General features: G+C 54.8%; 9 protein-coding genes across 9 annotated transcripts; 1 reads left to right on the top strand and 8 right to left on the bottom strand.

Moving 5' to 3' along the window:
* Positions 1 to 1737: 1737 nt before the first annotated feature.
* W97_03486 (uncharacterized protein) lies at positions 1738 to 2945 on the bottom strand (the record flags this gene model as incomplete). Its single annotated transcript, XM_007781382.1, has 4 exons — positions 1738 to 1926; positions 2005 to 2106; positions 2204 to 2287; positions 2373 to 2945. 4 exons carry the CDS (start codon positions 2943 to 2945, stop codon positions 1738 to 1740), a joined length of 948 nt encoding a protein of 315 aa, XP_007779572.1.
* A 660-nt stretch (positions 2946 to 3605) lies between these two features.
* W97_03485 (uncharacterized protein) lies at positions 3606 to 4109 on the bottom strand (the record flags this gene model as incomplete). Its single annotated transcript, XM_007781381.1, has 1 exon — positions 3606 to 4109. One exon carries the CDS (start codon positions 4107 to 4109, stop codon positions 3606 to 3608), a length of 504 nt encoding a protein of 167 aa, XP_007779571.1.
* A 1552-nt stretch (positions 4110 to 5661) lies between these two features.
* Positions 5662 to 6965, bottom strand: W97_03484 (uncharacterized protein; the record flags this gene model as incomplete). Its single annotated transcript, XM_007781380.1, has 2 exons — positions 5662 to 6458; positions 6515 to 6965. 2 exons carry the CDS (start codon positions 6963 to 6965, stop codon positions 5662 to 5664), a joined length of 1248 nt encoding a protein of 415 aa, XP_007779570.1.
* A 304-nt stretch (positions 6966 to 7269) lies between these two features.
* W97_03483 (uncharacterized protein) lies at positions 7270 to 8627 on the top strand (the record flags this gene model as incomplete). The annotated part of the gene is made up of 3 exons (XM_007781379.1): positions 7270 to 7603; positions 7660 to 7919; positions 7971 to 8627. The coding sequence occupies 3 exons, from the start codon at positions 7270 to 7272 to the stop codon at positions 8625 to 8627; spliced, it is 1251 nt and encodes a 416-aa protein (XP_007779569.1).
* Positions 8628 to 8794: 167 nt separating this feature from the next.
* Positions 8795 to 10022, bottom strand: W97_03482 (uncharacterized protein; the record flags this gene model as incomplete). The annotated part of the gene is made up of 2 exons (XM_007781378.1): positions 8795 to 9573; positions 9650 to 10022. The coding sequence occupies 2 exons, from the start codon at positions 10020 to 10022 to the stop codon at positions 8795 to 8797; spliced, it is 1152 nt and encodes a 383-aa protein (XP_007779568.1).
* A 231-nt stretch (positions 10023 to 10253) lies between these two features.
* Positions 10254 to 12107, bottom strand: W97_03481 (uncharacterized protein; the record flags this gene model as incomplete). The annotated part of the gene is made up of 1 exon (XM_007781377.1): positions 10254 to 12107. The coding sequence occupies one exon, from the start codon at positions 12105 to 12107 to the stop codon at positions 10254 to 10256; it is 1854 nt and encodes a 617-aa protein (XP_007779567.1).
* A 1949-nt stretch (positions 12108 to 14056) lies between these two features.
* Positions 14057 to 16759, bottom strand: W97_03480 (uncharacterized protein; the record flags this gene model as incomplete). Its single annotated transcript, XM_007781376.1, has 1 exon — positions 14057 to 16759. One exon carries the CDS (start codon positions 16757 to 16759, stop codon positions 14057 to 14059), a length of 2703 nt encoding a protein of 900 aa, XP_007779566.1.
* A 514-nt stretch (positions 16760 to 17273) lies between these two features.
* W97_03479 (uncharacterized protein) lies at positions 17274 to 22237 on the bottom strand (the record flags this gene model as incomplete). Its single annotated transcript, XM_007781375.1, has 6 exons — positions 17274 to 17810; positions 17848 to 19971; positions 20329 to 20805; positions 20860 to 21559; positions 21614 to 21714; positions 21779 to 22237. 6 exons carry the CDS (start codon positions 22235 to 22237, stop codon positions 17274 to 17276), a joined length of 4398 nt encoding a protein of 1465 aa, XP_007779565.1.
* A 1298-nt stretch (positions 22238 to 23535) lies between these two features.
* Positions 23536 to 26485, bottom strand: W97_03478 (uncharacterized protein; the record flags this gene model as incomplete). The annotated part of the gene is made up of 4 exons (XM_007781374.1): positions 23536 to 23584; positions 23635 to 25419; positions 25487 to 26091; positions 26402 to 26485. The coding sequence occupies 4 exons, from the start codon at positions 26483 to 26485 to the stop codon at positions 23536 to 23538; spliced, it is 2523 nt and encodes an 840-aa protein (XP_007779564.1).
* Positions 26486 to 26713: the final 228 nt, after the last annotated feature.

Raw genomic sequence — 26713 nt, 5'->3', positions numbered from 1 at the left:
AACCTTCAGGCCAGCCACTTGGGCGTGTAGACTGGAAAGCAATTCTGACCGATTTTGGGGGAAAGTCGAATCCGACCGCATACGACGGCGAAGATTTGACCGTGCTGAGCCATCCTTCATGGCTGGCGTAGTGCCAGAAGGGCTGGGCGGGGGTTTGCGTGCCGACTCCAGATAACCGGAGGATTCCTCTAAGCCACTGCAGTTGCTCCTTAGTGTTATTACCGAAGTGATCCCTATCGCTAGCGTTGAGGTCGATAGCGAACGAGATTGTCTTTGCTTCGTGCAAGGCGGTGGCGTTTCGCTAGAGGGAGGCGGGCATATCCACAAGCGCGGTTCTCTGTCTTATTCATAGGTGTGATAGACTGTGACAACTCAGCTTTTTTGCTGGTGCTTCCGCTGAAGCGGCCCATGCGTCCTCTGGCCCAGGTGTCGATTTTAGCAGACTCAGGCGCGTCAGCTGTCACCAGGCTCCAGTGGGTCTTCTGCAAGTTCGGTCTTATGTTTGTTCGTGAGGTATTTACGGAGGCCGTTTCTGGTCTCGGTCCGGGACCATTCTGATGAACGAAACCTGTCGATCTTTAAGGCGGCCGATCCGGCCTCTGCGTCTGCGTCTCGGACTCGTACGTAAGCACATTGGTAACGACAACCGGCGGCGGCCGATGTGATAGGTATGTTGATGGTGATGATGGAGCCCAAAGTCTAAGAACCGGATCTGTGGACTAGAAGGGATGTGCAGTTATCAAAGTTTAAGAGTTTGTATTCCCCACTACCGATTGGGAGGATATCGATGGTTACGAGCGATGTTCTCTTTGTTTCATCCTTAGCAATATGGTTAGCAACGTGTGTTGGTTCTCCGCGAACGATAGATATGCTGTGGCATATGCGCACAGGCGTGGAGGAAGGGTGTTTCAGTGTCGAGCTTCTTTTCCGGAGACGCTTATCTAGAGTGGTCAAGAAACCGAAGTTGGTTGCTAGTCAGGTCGCCAGATCGCGTTGGAACAAGGAAGCTGTGGCCGATGGCTCGGAATCCATCAGACCTGTAGGCTGACCGTATCCAGAGTCCACTCCGAGGCTGATGCCATGAGCCTGAGACTTGAAGATTCCGGAGTCATGATTTCGGCATACACGCTGTCGGATAGGCCTGGATGGCAGAGAGCGCTCTCTCAGTCATGGTTTGGGAGCCAGGCATCGTGCTTTTGCAACTTTCGTGTTGTCGCTTCCAAAAGCGCCCCTGCCAAATTTTTTATATATCGCTTCGTAACGATAACGTGAATAGCCACGTTGGCCCTGTGACCCGTTCTCTTGAAGCCATCGCCAATGCTGGAATAAGTGCAGAGCGACATCATCTGCGAACTCGCAATACTGCAGCGACTCTGGGGCCTTAAGGTCGTCAGGGATATTGATTGTTTCGACCGTATTCCTTGTTCAAGCTGACGCTGTTTTCCAGCTACTCGTCCACGGATTACAAGGTTTCAGCGTCCTCCTCAGATAGGACTTGGGCGAGAGCATACCCCCTGCCACCAGGCTCTCCCAAGAGGGATCCAGTGTCACTTTCTTCCGGTAAGGCGAACTAAGACGGCAAGAAGTATATGCGTCGTTCTCTGTCGTGCGAATACCAAAGTTGGTCCATTGCTGATCGGAAAATCGCATAATCTTCTATGCCGCTCCGCTCATTCTTCGTCTTCGCGTCTGACCCGCCGCCCAGGCTAGCAACACTCGGGCGAATTCTGTAGCTCATCAGGTGTTCAGGAAAGACCCGAAGGCCCGGCCGAGAGCTTCTGTATTGTAGGCCGTATAGGCCTGGGAACCCTCGGAGGAGCGGGGCTGGGAGGGTCGGGAATAGTGCCGCTGGGGGGAGGGGCAGTCCGCACGTAGGTGGTCATAGCCACCGCAGTTATAGCATCGACGGAACGGTAGTCTTGACATCTATATCTAAGTTAGTACACATTATACAGTTATATAACCCACAATCATTAAACGTGTGAACCCCAATACAGAATATACACAGAACGCATGGCACCAAGTAATCTCAGAATGCATAAGACGTAATCCGCTGTGTGCTGTCAGGCTGGAATCATCCAATATGAAGGCGCGCATCTCGTGGCCCTACATATGTGAGGTTAGCTTTGGAGCACCACGAAGGATTGATAGTATCGATTACTGGAACGTTCGTGCGAGTAGGCGATATGGAAAAAGTACCTACCTCTTCCCGTATCCCCTCAATCGTCTCCTTCCACTGGTACAGGAGACCTTTAGGAGCAACCACAAGCGAGAAGCCTGGCTGCTCCTTCACCATCCACATGATCAATACCGCGAGAATCGTCTTCCCCAGCCCCATAGCATCGCCGCAGAGTGTGTGTTGTGGTTCCCACGTCCGCCATCTCCTCGTCTCCCTCGACCTCGGCAAGTGTATCCGCCATCACCTCGTCTTCGTCCCGAGCCGACTGCTTATCCTCCAACGGTGTAGATGCCTCGCCGCCCTCATGAGCTATCTTCGCCTTCTTTCTGAGATTGACCAGCGCGGCAACGCCGCAGGTCCTTTGCTCTTTTGAGATTTCTTCGCCCTGCGCTTGTTTATCAAGGTACTCAGGAAATACTTCTAAGCATAAGTAAGATCCGCGGTATTGCTTATTCTTATGGCTTCTTCTTGCCTGCCTTGCCTTTGCCTGCCTTGTTCTTGCTCTTCCATACCCCCGCGAGGGTCTCTTGGGCCACACGCCCACGCCTGTGCCGCCTTTTACTGTGTTGGCATGCTCCCATGCTTCTAGAAAGGCATCAAGGCGGCTGGTGTTGTCGCCCTCGTCTAATGCAAGCACCAAAGTATCGACAGCAGCTTGGAATGTGTCGTCGAACGCACGCCAGATCTTGAATCGATTGTTGGTATCCTTCCCAGTAGGTAATGCCTCCAACCAAGGCGAAATGCGTTCTAGGACCTTTACAGGCATTTTTGCCAGTGGCTCCATGTTGTTGAATAGTGATATGGCATGCCTTCTTGTGCTTGTTCTTAGAATGGCAGGTTGCTGTGAATCTGCAGGACCTGGTGAGATCTCCGTAAAATAAGCGGGCATATCCGGAACAAGCGGGTGATGTCCGGGGAGGTAGTCCGGCCGTTGCAGTGGCTAAGTAATTCGTCCCCGCTGAACGACATTACTGCGCCAAGCCCGGGGGAGGGCACGAAGCGCAGGTGATCAAGCTCCGTTTTTAGTCAGTTCTGCATCGATCGTCCTTGGCTGCTTGAGCAGTCGAAATCAAGCACGTTCCAGGGCTCTGAACTGGGCTCATTCTTGAAGAAGCGTGCTTTGACGGCACCTAACGTCTCTTCGGCAAAGGGGGCGTTCCTCGCTCCAGGTCCACTCGTGGGTTTGCTAACCTCTGGTTATAATTGGAACGTCTAAAGACTGGCCCTTCGCGATGATGTCTCTAGCTTTATCGCCACTCAAGAAAAGTACTTCTACCTCAGCTTCGGTTTAGGACGTTGCTGTCTCATTGGACAGTGGAAGGTGAGTGCCTTAAAGGATGTAATATATCCAGGCTCTATTCAGTTGTCCCTATGTTGAAGCAGTATCCGGGTCTAATGCCTCCAACTCACTTATCATTGCGGCCTTCTACTCCTCGTCTTCCTCGGGTTCGTGGAAGAGTTGCTGGCTAGACGACGACGCCTCTGGAACTGACCGGCGTCCACTGGGTTTGGGCCGCTTTGCCGCTGTCTTCGCCTTAGCTTCATGTAGGTCGTATGCCCGAAACGTGAGGTCGATGCCTTCTTTCTTGTTGGCGCTAGCAGCCTTCTTGTTCTCGCGGTACTTGCTTCTGTGGGTGAAGAAAATGATAGGCATCCTCCAGGTAGCTTTGCTGGACCTCAACGGACCGTCTGATGGAGCTGTTGTGTGGATTGAATGGTTCGGCGAGCGCGATCTTAGGAGGAACGCGTGAAGAAGGAGGTCTAGAGCGAGTGTCGGATCGAGAACTGTTGAGCGGACGAAGGGCACGGCCTGCAAAGGCGGATGCAGCGCTTGTACGGTGGAGACCATATACAACTGTTGACTCTTGATGCGCGTCTCTCTTGAGCTCCGGTTTCCTTCAGGAGTAGGCAGAATCAGTCCGTCCTTCATTGCGCACATGTTCTTGGGTGTCGCTTCCCGGTTGCGTTCAAGTATTGAAACAGCCCAAGGCTGAGGGCCAGATTCATGCTGTTAGCGTGGGTAACGTTGCTTGACTCTGTTCCGGAAGGCCATTAACCATGGTTGATAGTGCGGTAGTGAGGTAGGCCTGAAGGAGCTAGTGGTCTTGTTGTTGATGTGAACATCTTTCCAAAATTGTGTTATAAACGCCACAAGCGTGCTGTCTAATACCACAGCCGTGATGGTGGCATTTTAAATTTGTTCTCCTCCAGTGGGGATATGAGAAGTGATTAATAGGAGAACCTGGTGACCGTTCGCGGAACGTCTTCAGCGGGAGGTAACGACCGTCTATTCTCGGGCGTGACTGGAACTCGCGGAGCTACTGGTCGGCGGCGTGGGGTCGTAGGCTCGTCTTGCTCATTGTTTGCAGACATCTTCGCGTTCAAAAGGTATCGGCGCTCTCGAATGAAGTTTGTTTGAAGTTTGTAGTGCTTGTGTAGGTTGTTGAATCGTGCAAGGTCTCTGGAGTGTTGCCTCCCGCCTTTGTCAACACGTTCTACAGTTCGCTCCTGTGATGTTGTCTGTTGTGAGGCGAGGGAAGATTTCTTCGATCTTGAACAGGGTCCTTTGTTCCAATCTTCCTTCAGTTGCATGGTATTCCAGCTGTGTCAGTTTAGACTGATGTAAAAGTTTAGCTGCGTTATTGGTGTTGGTGTTGTTATTTCTGGCTGTGTTGTGTTCCATTTGTGTTGTGGTAAAGCCAAGAACAGGGCGAGCAACTGTGATGTGGGAAAGCTTAGAGGACAAGAATTTGTCTGTGAAGAAATCCCGCCTGATAAGGGAAGGCTGGGGGCCGAGACTCACGTGAGGCACGGGCTACTTCGGGCCACACCGCTGCACAGACTGGCCGTCGGCTTTGCGTACGACAGAGGGCGGGGCAGGTTCGATTAGGCCTGACCCTATGTGTCAAATGCAGGACGGAGATGTGTCCAGACGGCGACTCGGGTACTAAGAAGTGGGCTGGGCTGTTTTTTGTTTTGATAGCGATTTTGACAGCTGCGTCGTCAAAGCTCGTAGTTTTCCTAAACCCAGTGAGAGTTCTATGCGTTGAGTATGGAATGCCGGGCAATTTCACAGAAGCGAACGTGTTTGACTCACGATGACTAAGAATAGACCATTGAAGCAAGCCAGGAACGAGCGTGAGTTGAAAGGTCATCGGGACATTCATTCTACCCAAGAAGCAGCAAAAACAGTACTGACTGAGATGCGTGCCACGCAACGACAAGCAAACTCCGTGAAATCTGGTCTAAAAGGAGACATCATGAAACCGTGCAGAGAGAGACCAAGACCATAGCTACCGAGTCGCCGGAAGCGGGATATAGACCGACCCAGCGCCGAGCTATGCAGTAAAGCACTTCGTGCATGATAACGCCAAACCGTAAACCAAAGGAAAATGCCGTGCGCAAAACGATGGCACTCGATCGCTCGAAACGCTCCAGCCGGTTGAACAAGGCTACCCCATAAACATTCTCGAGACGTGATTTTAACGCCCGCCTTTAGGCGCCTGTTTCTTGTCCTGTACCCTCCTAACCCCCAAACTCATCGCCACGTATTTGTTCTGCTTCGGATCATACGCAGCCACGACGTCCATTGTGGCCCTCGCCTTATTTCCCTGCACCTCGATCAGCCCACTCACTACAATGCTTCCCCGCGGTGCTTCAACATTCAATGGCGTCCAATTCTTGACCCACGTGTTCGCAAACACGGACATCGCTATCGGTTGCCGCTGGATGGTTGGAAGGCTCGGGAGGCTAGCCGCCTTTTCTTTACCACCTGCCTCCGGCGCCTGCTGCCCTTGCGGTGGTGCTGGCAGCGCAATGGGCGCTATGCCTTTTGCTGGGTCTGCGGCGCTTCTACCAGAGGTGCCGGGCGGGGCTGGCTTGGGTAACATGGTTTGCGCGCCAGGATGCACAGCCTCCAACGCCGCGCGCAACTGCACAATTTTCTCGTCTTCTTTCGGTGCAAGACCAAGCAGTTGCTTGGTCTGGTTCAGCCGCAAGAGGAACATGTAGCGAGAGGTGGCGTAGAACGAGGAGAAGGCGGCCGTGGGCCAGAGCACGCGGTTGAGGCGGCCGTAGTTCATCTGCGATACCGGACGCGTTGTCCAGCTGATGAAGTCGTCTGTGATCTCAATGCCGCTGCGCTCGTACTCTTGCGGCGGGCCGTCGGGGAAGGTCATGTCGAGCCAGTATTTACCGCTTTTGACGTTGATCTGGCCGAATCGTTGGGATATTCGGGGCTGGTTGGCCATGCTCATGCGGACTGTGGTTACGAGCATCTCTGCTTCCGGTGTCAGCGATGTCTTCAGCTCGGTCGGCCCATGCGAGATGACTTACCCTGCGCGGCGCGATGCCGTTTCGCGTCCTGGGCGAACCTCCGGAACTCTTGCCACTCGGGGTCTGTGCCCTTGTAGAATGTCTTTGGCTTCTGTCTCGCCCACGTAAGAGGTATGAAGAGCGAGTCTTCGTCGTACTCCTCGTCCTCATCCTCGTAGTCGTCTTCTTCGTCGTCGTCGTCGTCCATCACCTCGCGCCCCTTCTTCGCTCGGCTTTCTTCCGGTTCGTCCTCGATCTCTACGTCCGGAATGGCAAAGTGCAGGTAGGCTAAGAAGGCGCCGGTGTACAGAAAGACCGAGGTGGCGCGCTTCCAGGTAAACGGCGGGTGTGTGAAGCGGACTCGCTGGATGTTGAGATTATGCTCGTAGCGGACAGTCTGTGATCGAGTATGCGAAGGGACTATGCGAGAGAGTCGGGTGAAGGTCCTGGGTATCCTCGAGGGTTTGAACATTGTGGAGGCGGATATGCGGGCTGTTGTAGAGGCGCGGAAGGAGGGATGGCGGAGTGGAAACGCCGACAAGAAGGCAGGCTATTAGTCTTGGGGTATCTTTAAACTTCAGGGAAGGAACGCGGTGGAAGAAGCTGGTGTTGAGTGTCACATATTGCGGAGGGGTCCGACTGACTCGAGGCTTGACGTTGCGGAATCCACGAAGCGGCGACGATTCCCAGGGTTTCGCCGAGACGCTCGGCGCTGTTGCTTCTGCGCTGACGTTCGACACCTATCGTGACAGTTGCTAGCAATATCACAACCAGCCATGAAGCTCTCCATTAGCTTAGCAGTGTCCGCGCTGCTGAGCACCGCTGCTGCGAGAACACCTGGTCCCGCCGGCCTCGTCTACACCTACGATCCTGCCGATAGCCACTCCCACGCCGTCTCCGATCCTCAGAGTGTCACTCCCGAGACAGCACGATTGATACTCGCTCAAAGAGCAGGCCTCTCGTACTCCTACAGCCTTCAAGACGCGGGCGAGCGGGAGATACAGCAAATCAATGAGTTCGGAAGCCCGCGGCAGCAGCTATTTGGGGGGAAGCCTGAGGATGAGGCCCGGCGCATATTTGTCCTCGTAGACGGTGTTCAGGACATGAATGGTACAGCAGTCCTTCCGTGCAAGCATCGGTGAACTGCGCTGAACATCAAATATCAGACTTCTTCAAGAATCCACCCAAGGGCGTCAAGTCATTCAAGATACCCGACGCGCCATCCGCCGAGTGCAACAAACGACTCTACGATGAGTTCGAGTCCCAAGCGAGGAGTCTTCCGTGGGCACAAGACTGGCGCCGTGAAGAGACTGGAACCCCAATGGACGACATCATGATCGTTTCAACAAACAAGGAGCCCCTCGCCGCATCTGAGGACATCGCCACTCCCGGCCGCATCACACTGATGCATTTCGACAGCGTGCGGGTACGACACGCTTTCTATCTCAGCGCTGTACAACGCTAACAGAGCCACCAGCAAACACTCAGAAAATACGGCGCCAATGACAACCGCTACAAAGAAGCTCTCGAACGCAGCCGCTCCCACTTCACCGAGGTCCTCGCCATAGCCCAGCGTCTCGAAATCCCCATCACCATCGCCCTAATGCCCTACGCTGCCAAAAACAACAGATGCTATGGCGCGCCACCCGCCAAATCCAGGCGCGCCACCCCTGAGGCCCCCCTCTCCGCCAAGCCCTCCACGACCCTCACTTCCGCCACCAATAACAACAACCCCGACACCTCCTCCATCGACTCAGCCTCCGTCCTGCGCGGCATCCTCCCCGCCTGCTTCTCCTCCCAATCCGCCTGCGAAGCCACGACGCGCAACTGCACGGGCCACGGGCACTGCCGTCTCGCCTACAAAGACCGCGACAGCGACAACAAGCCGTGCTATGCGTGCTCCTGCATGCCGGACATCAGGAAGGATAAGGATGGCAAGAACGTCAAGACGACGAGGTGGGGCGGGCCGGCGTGCCAGAAGAAGGACGTCGTCATGCCGTTTTGGCTGCTGTTCGGGTTCACGGTGCTGTTCTTGTTTGTGGTTAGTTGGGGCATTGGGCTGTTGTATAGTATGGGCGAGCAGGAGCTGCCGAGCGTCATTGGGGCAGGCGTGTCGGGACCGAGGGCGAAGTAGATGGACTATAAGCTGAGCAGGCCGATGGATGTGTACGCTGCCGGAAGGGTGGATGTATTGTGTGGAGATGAAGTGTCGGTGTGTCATATATAGGACCCGGCGTTTACAAGGCGCACAACCAGTTGTTTGAATTCGATTTACTACCGCCATACGTTTTATTTCCCTTATTAAACCCCTCCACCCGCCCCTCTCTCACTCGGCGCCCACTCCGGCGCCGGCACGCTCAACAGCCTACAAACTTCCTTCCTGCGCTTCCTGAAATCCGCATACAACCCTAACCACACCTCGCGATCTCTACACCCCTTCTCCTCCGCCGTCCCCGGCTTCTCCCAGCACCGCGGCACCATTTCCGCCAGCTGGCCCTGCGGCCACATGATCCAGGGCTTCGGGAGTGGCCAGTCGGAGAAGTGGACGAGCGAAGCGGAGGAGAGGGCCTGATCCGGGTCCCAGGAGACAGAGGAGGGGGAAGTGGGAGAAGAGGGGGAGGGGCCGAGGTAGGCGCTATGGGAGGCGCGCGGGAGGCGGAATTCGCCGGTCAGGAGGAAGAGGGGACGGTGCGGGAGGACGAGGGCGGAGGGGGCGTAGCGGTCGTTGAGGAGCTCCATGTCGTATTTTGCTGCGGGCGCTGCTGCTGCTGCCCCTGCTTCGCCCGCCGCAGCCCTTGCTCCAGGGCGCGGCGCAAGGGCAGCAGCGGCGCTCATCAGCGCGTTGGATTCGTACTGGGAGGGCTCGAGCAGGACGAGGAGGGAGGTTAGGGGCTTGGGGTTCGTGTCCATCCAGTAGGCGCGCGGCATGGCGACGGGGGCGCTGGGGAGGAAGAAGAGGTCGTCCAGGGACTTGAGGAGCGTGATGTCGGAGTCTAAGTGTAGGATTCGCGTGTATTGCATTTGGGAGAAGGCGAGGAATTTGCCGATGCTATGGGTCCATGTTGAGGTGCTTGTCTCATCTGGAGTGGGTAGGTGTTAGTCTTGTTTTCCGGGTGGTTTGTGTACAGAGAAGTTGGAACATGGAACGGTACTCACTTGTGGAGATCTTGATAGAAGGTATATCTGTCGGTATGAGCTTGACCTTGTATTTGTCCCTAGCCATGACCAGAAGCTGGCTATCCCGATCCTTCGAGCTCGACACCACTGTATCCCACTCCTTGGGATAAAAGAGTATCCGGCCAGCTCTGCTTCCTAGGCGATGCAGGGCCTCGAAGACCATCACCGAATTGCAGAGATAGGCGCTGTCGGTGGCATACTGGCTGTATGCGTACCGGGACCAGTCCACGGCTTCATGGTGGAAAAAAGGTGCGCCACTGGAGCTGCTACTGTTGCCGCTATGAAAGAGGAGGAGGACAATGATGATTGCCAGCAGCAATATGACATTTCGGTTGCCCCTCAACAGCGACATTCCATATCCGCGGCGAGCATTTGATGAGGCCGTTGAAGTTGATGCCAAGGCGGGACGTTATGAAAGTCCCTCAGCCCTATCAGGAGAACGGAACGTCAATTGCGTCAGACCTTCCGCAGGCGATCAATATCAGACGCCGGGATGACAATCGGCCGAGCCAGTACGGATATCAAGTAGCAGCGTTCGTTATCGAGATACTATATAATGCGTCTATCTAAGTTTCCAATCTAGTCACGGAATATACATCCCCAGCTCATCCCTCCTATCATCCGTCAGCCTCCCCCACTCTAACAACAGCCTAAAGAAATAAATCTCCATATCTTCCTTCCTTAGTACCTTCCCCGCCCACTCCCTCCCCTCCTCCGCAATCATCTCCGCCTCCCTTCCCTTCGGCTCCCACTTGACCTTCCGTCCCCCAACCAGTCCATCCACACCCGCAAAATACGCAAGCGTACTCCACAGCCCGTGCATCCTCAAGTCCACCGGCACAAAATGCAGCCACGGCGTCAGTCTTCCCTCCCACCACTCGCGGAACAACGCGCTCTTGAACGGCAAGCTCCGACTCTGCAGGAACGGCAGGAAGCGCCCACTGAAGCCCGCGCCATCGGCGTCGAAGAGGAACTTGTACCCCCAGTGTTCCTGGAAGTCGACCTTATCGCCGAAGCCGAATTCTGCGGCTTGGTCGGCGCAGTCGCGGCCGCCGCAGCGGACGATGGGGTCGACGAAGTGGACGTCCGTGCTGAGTAGTTTCTTTAACTCCGACGGCGCGACGGGCGTGTAGGCGAATTGCTTCGCACCTTCGGAGACCGGGAGGAGGACGTGTTGGGGCGCTGTGGGATTGCTGGCGAGATGGACGAGGCGCTGACGAGACATGCCTTTCCAGACTCCGGTGCCGGGCGAGACGCCTTCGGAGGTGACGCCGCGCCAGAAGAGAGAGACCTTTTTATCGCGGAAAGAAGGGTCAGGGTACACCTCGTTCGGCGCGTAGGCGACCTTGTCCATATAGTTCCAGGGTGAGGGGAACCGGATGTCGTTGAAGCCGCCGGCTTTGCTCTGGCTGAAGATGGGGAAGAGCTTGTGGGAGCCTTGGAAGGCGGCTGGTGAAAGGTAGAGCCCGTGGAGGTCGGCGAGGTCGGGTTGATGGCATACGTCGCCCGATAGGGTCCAGTTCGACACAAACTGGCCTAGGGAGTGAGGATATGTACAGGTCATGCAGAGCTGGGACGTATCCCAGAGGCGTTGGCGGCGGGCCGGAGATGAGGGTGGGCAGCCGACCGAGCCATACTCATAGAATGTGCGCTGGAAGGACAGCATCTCAAAATTCGTATCGGGGAACTGTTCCTCTGTGACTGGCGCCCATCCACCAGCTCGATTGTCGCTAAACTTCGTGATCTTATTAGCCCCGACCAATCTTGGTTGCCGTCCCTTCCTGCGCATCTTCTCGATGTCCCGATACGGTACGGCAACACGAGGTTCATCATTCAGATTAAGCGCAAGGTCCATGTCAGGAAGCCATTCCACGAAATTTTCGATGATGCGGATTGCGCCATCAAGCATCCAGCGGTGGGTGCCTGGAGTGCCAGGCAACACGTCCACCTTGCCGTCGCGTATGCTGATGCCTCCCACGCCATTGTTGCTCTGGGATAGGATATCCCACGTATACCGCCGTATCTCCGAGGGCGATAGCGACCAGAAGGGCAGCAGATCGTCGTAGACATTGTCGAAGTCATCGGTGACGACCGCGGACCGGCTGCTAGCATACTCGTACCACTTGTTGAAATTGGGCGGCGGAGGTTGGTGGTATCGCTGCTTGTACTTTCTGCTGGCAGTGAAGAAAGAGTTGCTAGCCGATGCCTGCGAAAGCCAGGCCGTGTGCTGAACTTTGCCCTCATAGATGAGCAAGTCAATGGGGTGAAAATTGACTCGACCGCTGTGGGAGTACCAGAGACTAGCTCGAGCGAGAAAGAGCATCAGAGGTACAGCAAAGAGCGTCGAGTGCAGCCGACTGAAAGCGACTTTCGACGGTGGAACTGAATCCTGCGACAATGTTTCTCCCAGGAAGCATACAGCTGCTGCGAAAAGCATGCCCAACACTGCGAGCAAGCTCCACCCATCCGATGTAGGGGGATAAGGATGATAATTCGACCAAGCTTTTATCAGTCCATTTGCATATGACGAGCTAAAGACTACAAGGAACAATACTGTCGGGCTTTCGATATGGCTCGCCTGCAATTGGTGAGCCGAGATCATGGAAGGCAAAGGAGGTACTTACGGCGCGCATGCCAAGCACAACCGTAATGCTTGCGACGAATGCAAACTCAAATAAACTCATTAGGTAGTTCTGGGGTATCGAAAGGATCCAGTGCCGACTGTCCGGGCTCGCAACATAGACAACTACGCCAACAATTGAGTAAAAAATGGCTGAGAACTAATGAGCGCAATCAGTAAGGTGCGATAGCTGATTACAAGGGCGGACTTACTATGCATGCCCAACCTACAACAGAAATGCCGTTGCCTCCTGTACGTTTTCCCTCGCTTGAAGGCCCCGTGATTCTCGTAAGTAAAACAGTCAGTGAGACATCCAGGGAAAAGCCGCAAAACTGCAAGAACGGAACTGATGCTATGTTCGACAGCGTTCCTGCGCAGATATACGTTGACTTGGGCCCGGCCGAAGAGGATGCTCCTAACGCGGCACTCCAGCCGAGTAGTAGCGTGGCGCATGCCAATATCCAGGAACCGCTAACAACGCGCAGATATGTTTTCGCATTTACAGTCCCTCCCGCCCAGTACTCACTCATGTTCGTACTCCGGTCCGCTCGTGTTTGCCAGGCGCGATACAGCGCAGCGACGAAGGGGAGGAAAACCTGCTGCGGTTAGATTCATCCTTCGCCCCGTTCGATAGACTGCCCACAGACCTCATAGTATGTAAAACGGTTCTTCGCGCACTGTACGTTCTTTATGACCTGGTGCAAGACCTCTACCCGCATACACATTGCCAAGACGAGTAAGAACAGCTTAAGAAGCGTCTTTGGCGGGATTCGTCTCCATGATGTGTTGTCGCGCTCGTCGTGCCCAGGAGCCGGCGAGCTCGGCCGCGAAGGGTGGCCGCCATTGGCGTTCTGGAGTGGGATGGCTAAATAAGCCTTCGTGGTAGTGGACGAGGCGCTCGGCGGAAAGAGCTTGTTCGACAGCAGAATTGCGCCTCCACAAAGCGCCAGGACGGCGATCGCTGAGTGGATGGGCTTATCCGCGGCGAAGGACTTGTCATAGCTGACGGAAAGGTAGGATGTTCCCAATATCAGACCGCTGCGATACTGGTAAGCAGGTGTTGAGAACTGTGGGCGCGGGCGCGGGCGCGTGCGCGAACCTGAGCTGGAGGAGCTTGGCCTTCCAGGTCTCCATTGACGTCCCTGATGTCACCGATCACTAGGGAGGGAGCCGCAGAAGAAACCTCGCAATCCCATGACTGGGACAGCGCCTGAAGCTCTTAGAGAGCCGCACGACAACAGGCCTTCACTCTGCGGAAAGCAACTGCAGCGGAGGACATTCACCACCCGCACTCTGGCGACCGGCTAGCGCAATCAATCCCACGCTTGCAATGGCCGAGGCCTCGCGCAAGCGCCACGCGCCGCTAAATCAAGACTTGTCCCCGTTGCCAAGCTTGGTTCTGAACGCGATGGAAGGCGCTTCTGGCAATTGCGGCGTTCTACGGAAAAGCTCCTACTACCGTTTTAGGCGACGGGAGTAGCGACAGAGGGAATTTCCTGGTGATCATTCTTGAGGAGAACACCCGTCGATGGCGTGATTGACTTCATTAATCAAGGAAAAGGACATGCACAGAGTCGAGCTAGGTACCGGTAACACGACGCTATAAAAGCGAAAGATAGTTAAATGTGACTGAAGCATAGTCATAAATATATACCCAACCGCAAGAAGCCCAGGGTATCTTTAGCGAAACCAGTATCCTTAAGCAACACCGACCCATGCTAAGATTCCAGCTTTTTCGCCATGCCAAAAGCACAGAACGTAACTCGTCAAGCAGAATCAACAGCCAGATAGTCATTCATATGTTGAGAAACAGCAGCGGACAGCACCTGCCCAAGACTCCCCTCCACCTCCTGGTTAGGAAACAACCCATTCAATGAAGCAGTAAGCCGGACGGTCCACGCTTGAAGCTCACTTGGTGTTGGCGGAATCGCAAATGCATTGAAAGCTCTATCCGGCGGGAGATGCCAGTCAACACGGTTTGTCGCCGTATCAAGTCGCTGCAGTCCTTCAGAGATGCTATTGGTAAACGCGGGAGCCTTTAGGATAAGATCCTGTACACGGAACTTTGCGGGAACACGCTCAAGTGGGAGATTGGCAGACTTTGACCTTTGGGGTCCGCCGTCGGCCGTTCTGCGACGTTTGCGTTGAGGGGCGTCGGTATGTTGCTTGTCTCGGGCCTGCGCTCCGCTCTCTATGCTAGTCGATACTGTGTGTTGTAGATCTTCAGCTAAAGCTGGACGGGACCGTACCCTTGCTCCAACAAGATGGCGCTGGAACTCTGCGTCTATCTCGTCGACCATGGCTTCTGGTGAACCCGAAACCCGCCTTAAACGTCTTGACACCGGTGATGCTGCTCTGGTCACAGAAGATGAACCACTCTCCCGGGCGTGCGGAGAAGGAGGTTGCAGAAGCATGTCTGCATCCTCTGTACCAGCGACAGTACTATGCTCATCCGACCAACGTGGACCGGCCGCTACCAGCTCGCCAGCGGTAACGAAGTCACGGATGTCTCTATTGTTCCGCGTGTCAGAAGAGGTAATACGGTTTATCAGCGCATCGGCAGCATCGTAGGCCTGGCTTCGCGGAGTCCAGAAAGGCTGTCCTCCCACAGGCCGTCCTCGCTTTCCAGGCGGGCCCCTCTGACGTGAGGGTTGCGAGGACGAACTTATCTTGAACCAGACATCTGAGGGATCATTGAGAGGAGATTTGAGAGACTTGTTGACATCTTTAGGCTGCTTGCTAGGTGCAGGACGATGGGGCCTTGACGCAGCCTCAGGAATGGCATGAAGAGGCGTGCCTAATGTCAGCTCGCGCGCTGTGACGAAGTCATTTCTTGACTGAATGGAAGGTTGCCGCGCTGATAGTAAGGAAACTTCATCATCTGATACAGCATGATGGGGCTGTGGCGAGGCAGGTCGCTGGATGGTTTGGTGCAGCGATTCGCCTTGCGAAGATCCTGAGCCTATATTTGCAGCTGATGGTGATGGCTGTGGAGTGAACGGGGCCTGTATACGAGACTGCATATGGCTTGCTGCTCGGACAGGTGAGCTCGAATTGATCTCTGCACCGCTGCGCTCACGAAGAGGAGTCATGAGCTGGCCATTGTTGAGCGAGGTTGGTCTTTTCTTTGGAGCGGAAGTGGTCATCTTGGCTATGATCCATGGATTAGATACTTCGACGCTACGGGCATTCTGCTCCGCATCGCAGTCATCTTCTTGCACGGAATGAGGCCGGTCGTCCGCCACAACCGTGTCTTCCTCATCGTGCCCGTACATGTTGGATCTCCACACGCGTCGTCCTCCTGCGGGCGTATGTGTTACGTTGCTTTCATCCTCAAACACTTCAATGACTGGCTGTCTTTCCGTAGGTGTGCTTGCATCCCTTGGCTGTACACCTGGGCTAGACTGAACCGTTTCCAGGGGTACCTGCGGATAGCATGCGAGGAATAGCTCTTCAGCCGCCGCCAGAACGTTAGCTTCGTTGTCGAAGAGTACATCGTCCTTTGCTGGCTCCACGTTTGGGTCATAGCTGTCCGGCGGACACACAATATTCAGGTACAAGAAGGGATCCTTCACACTGTCTGGCTTCGGATTTGCCTTTCTCAGCTTCTCCTTGAATATCGAAACCACTTTCTTGAGCGTCTGCCGAGTCGCAGAAACCGGCCTTGAATCCACGGAGAGAAACTGCCCAATACCGCTGATCTTGGTGGAATCCGCATCCGGCTTCGGTAGAAATGCCTGCATGGTGAAGCCATGCGACTCAAGGACTGACCAGGAGCATTGGGCAGCGCAGTCCCTCCCCACGACCTTCAACGCCGCGTCCTCAACCCCAGCCCCCTGCTTCGGCGCATAGACCCAGTTGCCCTTATCATTCTTAGCCTTCAGGACTTTCAGTGAAAGTCTGACGGTGGGTCTACACAGCGCATACGCCTGCATAGTCCTCTTAATCTTCGCCAAATACCTCGCCGAGTGCTTCAGCGCCGCCTGCATCCTAACCGGGATGCCTTTAAAGAAGTCCGTGGCTCTGATAGTCGTGCCGACGGGATGCGACGCCTTCTCTGTCCCTTCGACCTCCCCCGCCCTCCCAATCTTCAGATTAACCGCACACGCCTCGCCCTCGACCCTCGTCATGACACTCAAGCTCCCACTCATCTCCGCCAAACTCGCCAGCGCCTCGCCCCTGAACCCCAGCACGCTGCCACCCACCCTCCGCAGGTCGTCGAAAGACCTGATCTTGCTCGTGCAGTAGCGCCGGCACACCATTGCGCGGTCGTCCGGCGCGATGCCGTGGCCATTGTCGCGGACTTGGATCACGTCGATGGTGTTGGCGGCGACCTCGACGGAGATGGAGGCTGCGCGCGCGTCGAGGGCGTTGTCGATGAGCTCTTTGACGACGGAGGAGGGGTCGGTGAGGACTTGGGCTGAGCCGATGAGGCGGGTTGTGGCGGGTGGGAGGGCTTCGATAGGCATTGTGGTTGCGGCGGAATGGTTGGCCGCCGTGTAGGCCAGCTATAGGTGTACCATCATCGAGCGCTTCCTGGTATATAGAGTAGTGTAAGAATGCTTAGGCGATCATGATTCTATGCCCGTGTGGCGATGAAGTGGGACTGACGACCGAAGTTGGCGCGACCTGTCGCGTCTTCTCGAAACACACGCCAGTGCACGTGATGTACTAATGATTTAACCAACTAGACTTTGCTTCAGCGAAGTAGTATTGCGACAGATCTGGTTGGGATTGACCTAGTCCTATTAAGTACCTAAAGCCGGAATAGATACTACCAAGACGCCAACACTGTAGTATGCAGCAAAATGTAGAGTAAAGCAGTACCAAAGAAAAGCCTTTTTGCCATCGCCTGGTATCTCAGAACCGCCCACGCCATCTCACTCCTGCCATGACACCTCATCCAGCCATTAACGCCGCTCTGCCATGCCGAAACCCATAGGCAGAAGGTCCCATATCCACAAACACACGAGGGTATTTGCATCAAGCATCCATCATTTCTTCATCCTCGCGAGCGTCGCCTGCACCCTCAATTTGACCAGCGCTGATCCGCTGGGCAAACTCCTGCTTCTTTGCATCGACTTCGTCCTTACTGAGGTCTTTCATCCAGATGTTGTTGACTTCCAATTTCTCATGTCCCTTCTCGAAGCGCTCCTCGGCGATCTGTTCAGCATCAGCCTGCGAGACCTGCGTGGTATCGTTCCTCGTCAAAATATCAGCCGTCTTCGGCTCGAATCGGGCGCCGAACGTCTCGACAATGATGCGAGCGGTGAGGTTCTCCTCGAACATCTGCTGTGGGAGCGGCAAAGGAGCTGCGTCGTCGCTGTCGAGCGTCCGGCCTAGTCTGCCGCGGAGGAAAGGGATGTTGACTTTGTCGTGCCTGACGCCTTCGGTGGGATCGACGCTTGTGTACGAGTTGACGTAGTATTGCCATCTTCGTTCAGGACTGAGAGCGTGTGAATCGAAGGTCCCATCGTCTTTCTTGAAGATCTGCACGAAGGCCTTCCTCGCGGGTTGGTCCTATGAAGGTCAGCATGGTGCTCGTACAACACGGAACATTTCGACTTACGTAAATAACACGGTAGATCTCTCCGTCCTTGGCATACCGGTCGACTTGCTTCCGGTAATTGAGTTCATCCTGATGTGTTGTTTCCTCCCGCACACGGTCCTTCTTGAAGAGCTGGTAGATTTCCCAGGTCTTGTCCTTGGCATCGCTGCTGAGCACCCCAATGGCAAACCGAGTGAGAGCGCTGAGCATCTTGTCGACAGTGTACATCTGCCAGCCAGCGTGGAGGTAGAACCGACGCAATGTGTCTTCCACCAGAGCCATGTCTCCAAAGTTCGTCCTGATCTGATCCTCGAACATCTTAAGGATCTGCTGGTAGTAGTTGGTGGTCGGGCTGGTGTCCTCAAAGAAATCCTGAGGGAGCTTGTCCACCATGCGAAGGTCGAAGGCCGGCTTGTGGGCTTTTGCTCGGCGGACCGTCTCGTGCACTTTATCTTCGGCCTGCTTCAATCTGTACAAGCGTTCGTACAAGATGACAAACATCCGGAAGAAGCAGTAGATTGTGACATTGCCATACATGTTGTATTTGGTTCGACGGTAGGGCTCGTTTGGAGCTATGTCCTCTCGGTTGAGAATGTTGCCTCCAACAGGATGCTCAAGCCATCGTTCGGTGCCGGCGGTTGCGGTGTTGCCATTGGTGGCAGGTGTATCAATGCCACCTGCCGTATCCTCATCCATTGCCGATCCGATGTCGGGCGTGCTTCCTCGGCTTGAAGTGATGCTGTCGTCGTTGTCGTGCCGTGTAAGCTTGCGGCCGCGGTCGAGTACACCGCGCAGCAGATTGGTCCGCTTGCCGTTAGTCTTGTGAGGTCGAGGAGAGGCCGGACCGTTATCTGGTCCAGGTGTGTCCTCGTCTGCTGCTTCAATAGATGGCGTCTCTACAGGCGACCGCTCGATATGCTGCTCGAAACTGACGGGGTCCAGGCCGAAGAACAGAGGGACGAACTCCTTGATGAAGGTGGTGAGCCGCGGATAGTCAGTAGAGAAGGAATGCTCCGCAAAGATCAGGAGAAGCCGGCAGGCATCCAGTAGAACATCCGGATCGTCGAAAGACCACTCGTACTGGTACTTGGGAACGTTTGGAATGCCTTGAACCTCTCGCTGTCGCTTTTGCTCTTCAAACTTGACCTGAATCTCGCTCTGAAGAACCTTGGTTTGGAACTGGCGTTTGTCCGCTTGCTTCGCGTTGAGGCTCTGATGATCCAGGCTCTTCCAGAAGATCTTTTGCGTTTGCTCTCGCCAGACTTTCTCCCACTCGCGCTGAGCCGCCTTCCATTCTTCCTGCTTCTGTCTGAGCCTGCTGAGGACAATGGGCACGGTCAAGTATGGCTGAGCGAAGAGCTGATCAACGACTTGCTGGCCTATAGCACGACCATATATCTTCATGAGTACGCGCTTGTAGATTGTTGTGCTTGCGCCTCCCAGCGCTTCTGGTAGGGTCTGATTGAGCCGCTCTTCCGGGCTCACCATCTTGAGATGCAGGGCGATCGGTTCAAGTAGCTGGATAGTCTTTGTGCATGCTTCGATGTTGTGATCGTAATCATGGCGCTCTTCTTCGATGCGGTGTAGTGCATCCTCGTACGTGTTCTTGCGGTGCGCAACGAAGCCAGAGTCTTCTGAGGCCCACGTAGGGTGAGAGGCCCACTCATCATTGAGCACGGAACGACAGAGCTCGTCCCGGCCGCTGCATCGCTTCATCGTGTCTCGCTTTGGCAATAGGCGATAGCTCGGGCCATATCCACGGCAGTTCGCTAGAGACACCCGGCTGTTAGGGGCCTTCGGCACGTTCTCAATCAGCTCGTCCTTTCCGTCATAGTTCAGGAACTTCTTGAACCAGGCCATCAACTCGGGGTTGCCACCGATGAAGTTCTGAGCGCGGTGAACCAGAGTCATCTTGTCAATCAGGTCCATTGAGAAAAGGTTGCAAAGTTTGAGGAACTCGTTCATGGTGTTCTTATTACCAATGAACTTCTTGCAGCGGTCGAAGAAGTTTAGTTCATCCGTGGACGCTCCAGAAGAGCTTGTCGGCGGAAGCGGTTCGGGCAAAGCAGGCGTGAGCGTAGGTGACACAGCCGGAACGTCCGCTGGCGCCGCTTGCTTTGCGCCATGTTGATGCTTTGAGGAGCGCTGCGAAAAGGTTTCGTCGTCAGCAAGCGTACTTCTCAGACCAGAAAGCGGCGCATCCTGTGACGCTTCAGATGCACTGAAGTGAAGAATGGGACTCATTGGATCGTTCAGCACAGTTGCCCAGAAGTTGTTTGACGACATATTGCCGTCGCCGTAATAACAAGAGGTATGGAAGAACACACGAGAGACAACTATGGAAGAAAGGAATGTGGCTTTTGGAGGCGAGCCAGGCAAACGATGGAAAAACTTTGGAACCGGTGAGGGTCCTGACGCATGAGCTGAACTTTGCGACGCAGATCTGCGCGCACTTCACTGCATGACAACATAAAGCTTGTCTTCACTCACCTTACTAGCATTACCACCCTGGTTGAAACCAGTCCTCATTGGCGCACCGCTCGCTTCAGCAGTCATGGATGCCATGGTCGATGAGCCGGCTGCTGCTCCTTGCCGGTCAGGACGCTTCCGCTTGTTCTCCCGGTTCGCAGTTGGGGTAGGCGCAAAGTTCCCCATGGGAGGAAGGCGCGGCTGGTCCGCACGTGGGGTTTGCTGCATCTGCTGAACTTGCGCCTGATAGCTGGGCTCGCCCCGCATGTTGCTGAGCATTACACCCTCCTCCGCTGCGCGTCGCTGCGCTTCTGCTGCTTTCGCCTGCGCTGCCGATTCCGGAAGGAACTGTTTGAAATCTTCCAACAGGTCAGGCGCCGAGTTGAACAGGTGAGTAACCTGAGCGTAAACGTCTTGAATTGGCTTAGACTCTCGCTGATATGTCTGCAGAATTTCAAGGAACTGCTTGTAAATATCCGGTTGGGAGGCGAACCGATTCTGAAAGACGTTATGAATTGCGGCCACGTCAACATCAACACGGGGCTCACGTACCTTTATCTTGTTGACGTAGCTAATCGCGTGGTTGAACTCCACGGGACCACGCTTCTCCATGGCTCCCTGCACACCATGCTGAGCAGCAAGACCGATGCCATTCACGCCCTGACCAGGAAGAGGCGTAGACATGTCTGCCGACGGAGACATCATACCTGGCCGAGGCAACGCTCCACCTGTCGCTGCTGAGACAGCATTCTGCAACTGGGAAACACCCCTCTGTTCCTGCTGGTGCTGGGCCAAGGCCACGGCGCTTGCAGCGGCTTGTTGCTCACGCGTTTGCGCTTCCGGTGACGACAACTGCGCCTGGTTGCTCTGTGCCAGCTGACCACCGAAGGTCGACTGCTCAAGAGCACGCATATCCGGACTGAAGATAGCATCTTGGGACATTGCAGCCCCTTGCTGGTGAGGTTGCCAGATTCCGCCTGGACCTCGCCCCGCACCACCGAAGAGCTGCCTCTCGCTGAGAGCTGGTCCGTTGCCGTTGACCGGTACGCCTTGTGGGGAGAATGGCCGAGCGACTGGCATCGCTGATACGGTCGTGCCCATCGGTGTAGTCACTCTGATGGCATTGGGATCATCTCTTGTGCCGCATTCGATCTTGTATCCTGGAGGCAGGAAAGTGTTGAATCCTTGAATCAGGTTTGGATTCCCGGCGAAAAGCGACGACACCCGATCGATAACGCCTGGAGTATCGATTCTACGAAGCTTGATCAGCCTATAAGTCACCTGGTTCAGGTGCATTACGACTTACGCTCCGCTCTTAAAATCCTTCATGATATCCAAGAATCGGTTGTATACATCTGGGTGTGCGACGAACTGGACCTTCACTTGGTCAAGGTAGCTCAAGGCATCCTGCAAAACGTCAGTCCCTTTGGTTTGCATCTCAACTGAGGCTCAAAGTACGTGGTTCACTCACGTTCAATATCGGCTGTTGGCCCTGGCCCATACCCGAAGATGCTTGCTGAACCCCCTGGGCGCCGCCAAACGGAACCATCAAGGTCTGCTGTGCCTGCCCAGGCTGCTGCGGAGGATTGCCGCTGAAAAGGTTCCCAGGCCCATTGGGCGCACCAAGCTGTCCACCCAAATGGTTCGGTCCATTCATGGCTGCGTTACCGAGCAAACCATTCGGCCCATGCATTGCGCGCACTTGTGGAGGTACTGCGACCGGCTGGTGGAGATGTATCGGCCCAGTGTGATTCTCGTGCTGCGCTCGTTCTTGCTGCTGCCGCTGGCGCATTTCGCGCTCCCGAGCTTCGGTGTCTCGAGTGGCCGCTTCATCCAATTGTCTCTGCAACGACTCTTTCTCTCTATCTTCGCGAAAGTCGCGTTCGCGCTCTAGGTTTGGTTGCGTTTGCATGTGCTGTTGACCCGGCATCGCTTGGTTGATGGCGGGCAATGAATAGCCAGTTTCCTGAACAGACGACTGTGGTCTGGGCGCTGGTTGTCCGGGTGGTGAGCCCTGTGTTGGCTGTGCCAACCCCGCAAGAGCAGGGAGATTGTGACCGGAAGCTTGACCAGGGGAGAAGAAAGGAGCTATTGTGCGACCAGATCAGTCGAGTCCTCAATACAAAGTGAAACTTTGGAGAAATGGGGGTGGGTCGTCATACCTGAAGGTGGTGGCAGAACAAGGCCACTAGGCTGGTTCGAAGGCTGCTGCGAAGGTTGCTGCGAAGGTTGCTGCGAAGGTTGCTGCTGAGGTGAAGGGTGCACACTGCGAGAAAACCTGTTAGCAGCTGCTCGATGGACTTTGTGACTTGCCAGAGAAGCCGAAGATCTTCGACGCTCGTGATTGTCCTCACGATCCTCCGCGACGGGTGCAAACGTTGACTTACCCGAAGCCACCTAGTTGCCTACCAGGCTGAGCTGGGTCTTGCTCCAAGCTTTGTGGTCCGGCATTAGGCGCAGAGGCCTGCGAAGGCGGCCAGCCGTCTCGACTCGCAGGATTCATGATTGTTTGTATGGAGACCTTGAACTATGCGCGGACCCGCTCAACGCGCTCAGACGACGGAGACGGATGACGACTGACGTGCTGAAGAAGGCTACATCAAGCTTCTCGTAGTATGTGCGACGGTGCTGATCAAGCAGATGAACGAAGTGAAGCGGTTCGGATGAGGGCGTGGAAGGAGGAAGATGCGCGTGGATCTCGCTGTTTGTCCGCCCCAGCGATGAGGGAGGTTCTGCTAGCAGAACGAAGGGCGAGAGTACGCGAAGACAGTGCGCAAGCTTCTCGACTCACAGTAGGAGGATATGAAGCTTGACAGGAGGGTGAGTGAGTGACCTCAGGAGCGGGATAGCTACGTCTTGTTCACTCTTCCATGTCGCGGTACACTGTCCTGGCTTAGCGCTGGCAGAAAACGGACAGAAGTTGATCCGAGGAACACCGCCTGCTGGTGCTTGTCAAGCGAACTTTCACACTTTTGGCAGACACGGCAGACCATCTCAGCTAATCCATGAGCCAATGTAAAAGGTTCGTCTATTGCCAAAGTACTTGCGCCGTTAACTAGGTAGCTGAGCGTAACAGACCTTCTTCCGTATTGTTCCTTGGCCAACCTCTGAGTGCTCCTCTAAGTGCGAACCAAAACTCAGTCATATTTGATCTCATTACGTAACTATTAAATGCGAAGCATAAAGATGCTAAATGAAGCCCCATTACCAGAGTCTCTCAGAATCCGTTTAGAATATCCACGTGAAGCACTCCTCAATGCTGAATGACACAGAGGACCTACAACAGTCAGCGACCAGAACTCGTGACTCGCACCTGTAGGGACTTACCGAATATCAACGGACGACGCGCCTATGAGGACGTCGAATTGGCCTTTCTCAGCTACCCAAGCCGGCTTCGAGGTATCGTAGTAGCCAACCGAGTGTTTGTTCAACCACAACTCAGCCGTCTTCGTTTCACCAGGCTCCAAGAACACCTTCGCGAAGGCCTGAAGCTCCTTCTCCGGCCGCTGGAGCGTCGACTTGACATCCTTGACGTATGCCTGAACGATCTCATGCGCAGCAACTTTACCGTCATTCGTAACCGGCACCGTTATCTTGATCGAGTCATTTTCTGAGAGCGTACTGCTGCTGATACTCGGCTCGCCGTACGAGAAGGTAGTGTACGTGAGCCCGTGCCCGAAGGCGAAGAGCGGCTCAATCTTTACTCTCTCGTAGTGCCGGTAGCCAATGAAGATCCCTTCGCCATAGACGACTTCCGAGTTCTCGCCGGGGAAGTTGTGATAACTCGGGTTGTCCTCAATCCGTCGCGGGAAGGTGGTCGGCAGCTTGCCGCTTGGGCTCTGACGACCGAACAGTACGTCGGCGAGTGCATTACCTGCTTCTTGTCCTTGGTACCAACCTTGGATGATTGCAGGAACGTCGTCGGCCCACGGCATGGTGACGGGGCTACCGGATTGATTGACGACGATTGTCCGAGGGTTGGCTTTCAGAACCTCTGTAATGAGCCGGTCTTGGTTGCCGTCCTTCGGCAAATCCATATACCGACGGTCATAGCCTTCCGATTCCCACTCGTCATCAATACCGACGACGACGACCGCCACGTCGGCCTGCTTTGCAGCGTCGATGGCTTCCTGTAGCAAGTCGACCTTTATCTCCTCCTGGTATCCGAGACGGCATCCGCCAAAAAAATGCGTGGGGCCTCCGGCAGAAAGCTTCGACACTGGTCGGACCTCGTTGGTGCTCTCGATGAGAAGGTCAACCGGCTTGCCTGCTTCCATCTGCACCGTTTTGGTCACTGTTTCCGAACTGCTAAAAATGCTATCACCCGCTTCCGTCCAGTTCCAGGCGTCGATCAGCAGATGTCCATCAAGAAAGACTCGTCCAGGGCCCACGCTCGAGAATGCGAGCGAGTGCGAACCAGTCGTCTTTGGAAGAACCCTTGTCTTTGCCCTGAAAGAGTACTCGGGCAGTACTTCTTTAGGAATTGTATCGGGAAGAAATAGATCGGTAGACTTGTTGTGCCGCACTACCGGCTCACCCTCAAACTTATCTCCCTTGAAGTATTCGAGAGTAACGCCCGGCTCGCCTGAAGGAGTCTGGCAGTGCTCAGATGCAAGCGGTAGCCACTTAAGACTGTCGCAACCTTGCGAGTAGACAAGTTCGGCTTCAGTAGACTTACTGATTCCGTCGAATGGCGTTGTCGTGTAGTACGGGTTCAGACTGGCACTGCCTCCGCCTCCATTGATTGCGCGCTTCGCGTTTGGTCCAATGACTGCGATCTTTTTCGCATCCTTAATCGGAAGGACATTGCCCTCGTTCTTGAGCAGCGTGATGCCTTCGACGCCAGCTTCGCGGATTAATTGCCTCGTTTCAGCGTTGTCGTTTGAGCGCTCTGGTTGTTCAGCGGGACCATCAAAGCCTCGGGTCCTTTCTATCAGGTGAAGCACGTTGCCTGCTGCTCTCTCGACGTCTTCTGATGAGAGATCTCCGTCTTCAACTGCCTTAATGGCTTTCTCGTCTCGCCATGTGGTCGGACCTGGCATCTCGAGGTCGCAGCCAGCGGCGATGCTTTGGGCGGCTGAGTTGGTGCCGAACCAGTCGGACATCACCATGCTATTGAAATCAGTAATCGCTTGTGCAGATCTCTGTGATGAGCCAATAGACTCTGAGTCGCACTTACCCGTCCCATTTCCATTCACCGCGTAGGATATCCTTGAGAGTGTGGTAGTTCATATCCGCATGTGTGCCATTAACCAAGTTGTACGAGCTCATCAGCGCCCATGGTGAGCACTCTCTGATAGCGATCTCAAATGGCTTCAAATAGATTTCACGCAGGGGCCTTTCCGCAACGACTGAGTTTGAGGTGTTACGGTTCGTTTCTTGCTCGTTAGCAATGAAGTGCTTGATGGTCGCCGCAACGCCTTTGCTTTGAACGCCCCGGATGTACGCCGCTGCCAGCTTGCCAGACAGGTACGGGTCCTCCGAGAAGGACTCGAAGTTCCTCCCGCCAAGTGGAGACCGGTGCATGCACACGGTTGGGGCTAACAAGACGTCGGCGCCGCGGGCTTTCGCCTCATCGCCGAGATGCTGGCCGACCTTCTCGATAAGATCGGTGTTCCATGTCGCAGCTAGGGAGACTCCACACGGGAAGAGAGCTGCGGGTGTGCCCTCTTTGAAGAGTTCTCCTCTGGCGCCGTTCGGACCGTCGGTAGTTTTTATGGATGGTATACCGCGTTCGGGTAACGCTACGGTTCTCCAGAAGTCTGCACCCGCTAGCAAGGCCACCTGTGTAACTTAGCATGCTTCTCCAAAGTAGTAAGCTTCTTCTTGGAGTAGGTTGCAAAGCACGATGCATATGGCATGACGATCGGATTCGCTGCTGCTTCGCTCGAGGCTGTATCAAGTTCGCCAAGCCAAGTAACCTTTTTGGGGTGGCTCCTTGTTAGAGCAAGCACAATTTCCATAGAGTGACCACAATTCCAGGCACACTGTAGCTAGTTTCTACTTTTGCGATATTCAAGGAGAAAAGGCATCGAAGTAAGGCTGAATGTCGCTGTTGTGTAACTGATGAATATCCTGAACAAAAGCTACCTACCTGTTCCTTGAGTGATAACTCAGAAGCCCGTTTCCTCGCTGCATCTCGGGGCGTTGCTGATCCGTTAACTTGATCGCTCGTCATCCTGATTTATGTTTAGTATTCAAAACCGGCGGTCAATACATGTCAAACTACAAAGTTGGCTTGAGACTTTGGAGCAGCGGGCCCTTTATATAGTCGAGGCATTCCCCCCACGATCTAGAGGGCTTGGTAAAGGCTGATCTCCCCGGGTCATGCTCAGCAGCGGAATACAATCCGTCAACTGGGTTCCCGCATGTGGTCGGCCGAATATTATGTGGGCTGTCAAGTAGC

The sequence above is a fragment of the Coniosporium apollinis genome, assembly GCF_000281105.1.
Source record: "Coniosporium apollinis CBS 100218 chromosome Unknown supercont1.14, whole genome shotgun sequence".
NCBI lineage: Eukaryota > Fungi > Ascomycota > Dothideomycetes > Coniosporium > Coniosporium apollinis.
This window is presented reverse-complemented; position numbering and strand designations above follow the sequence as displayed.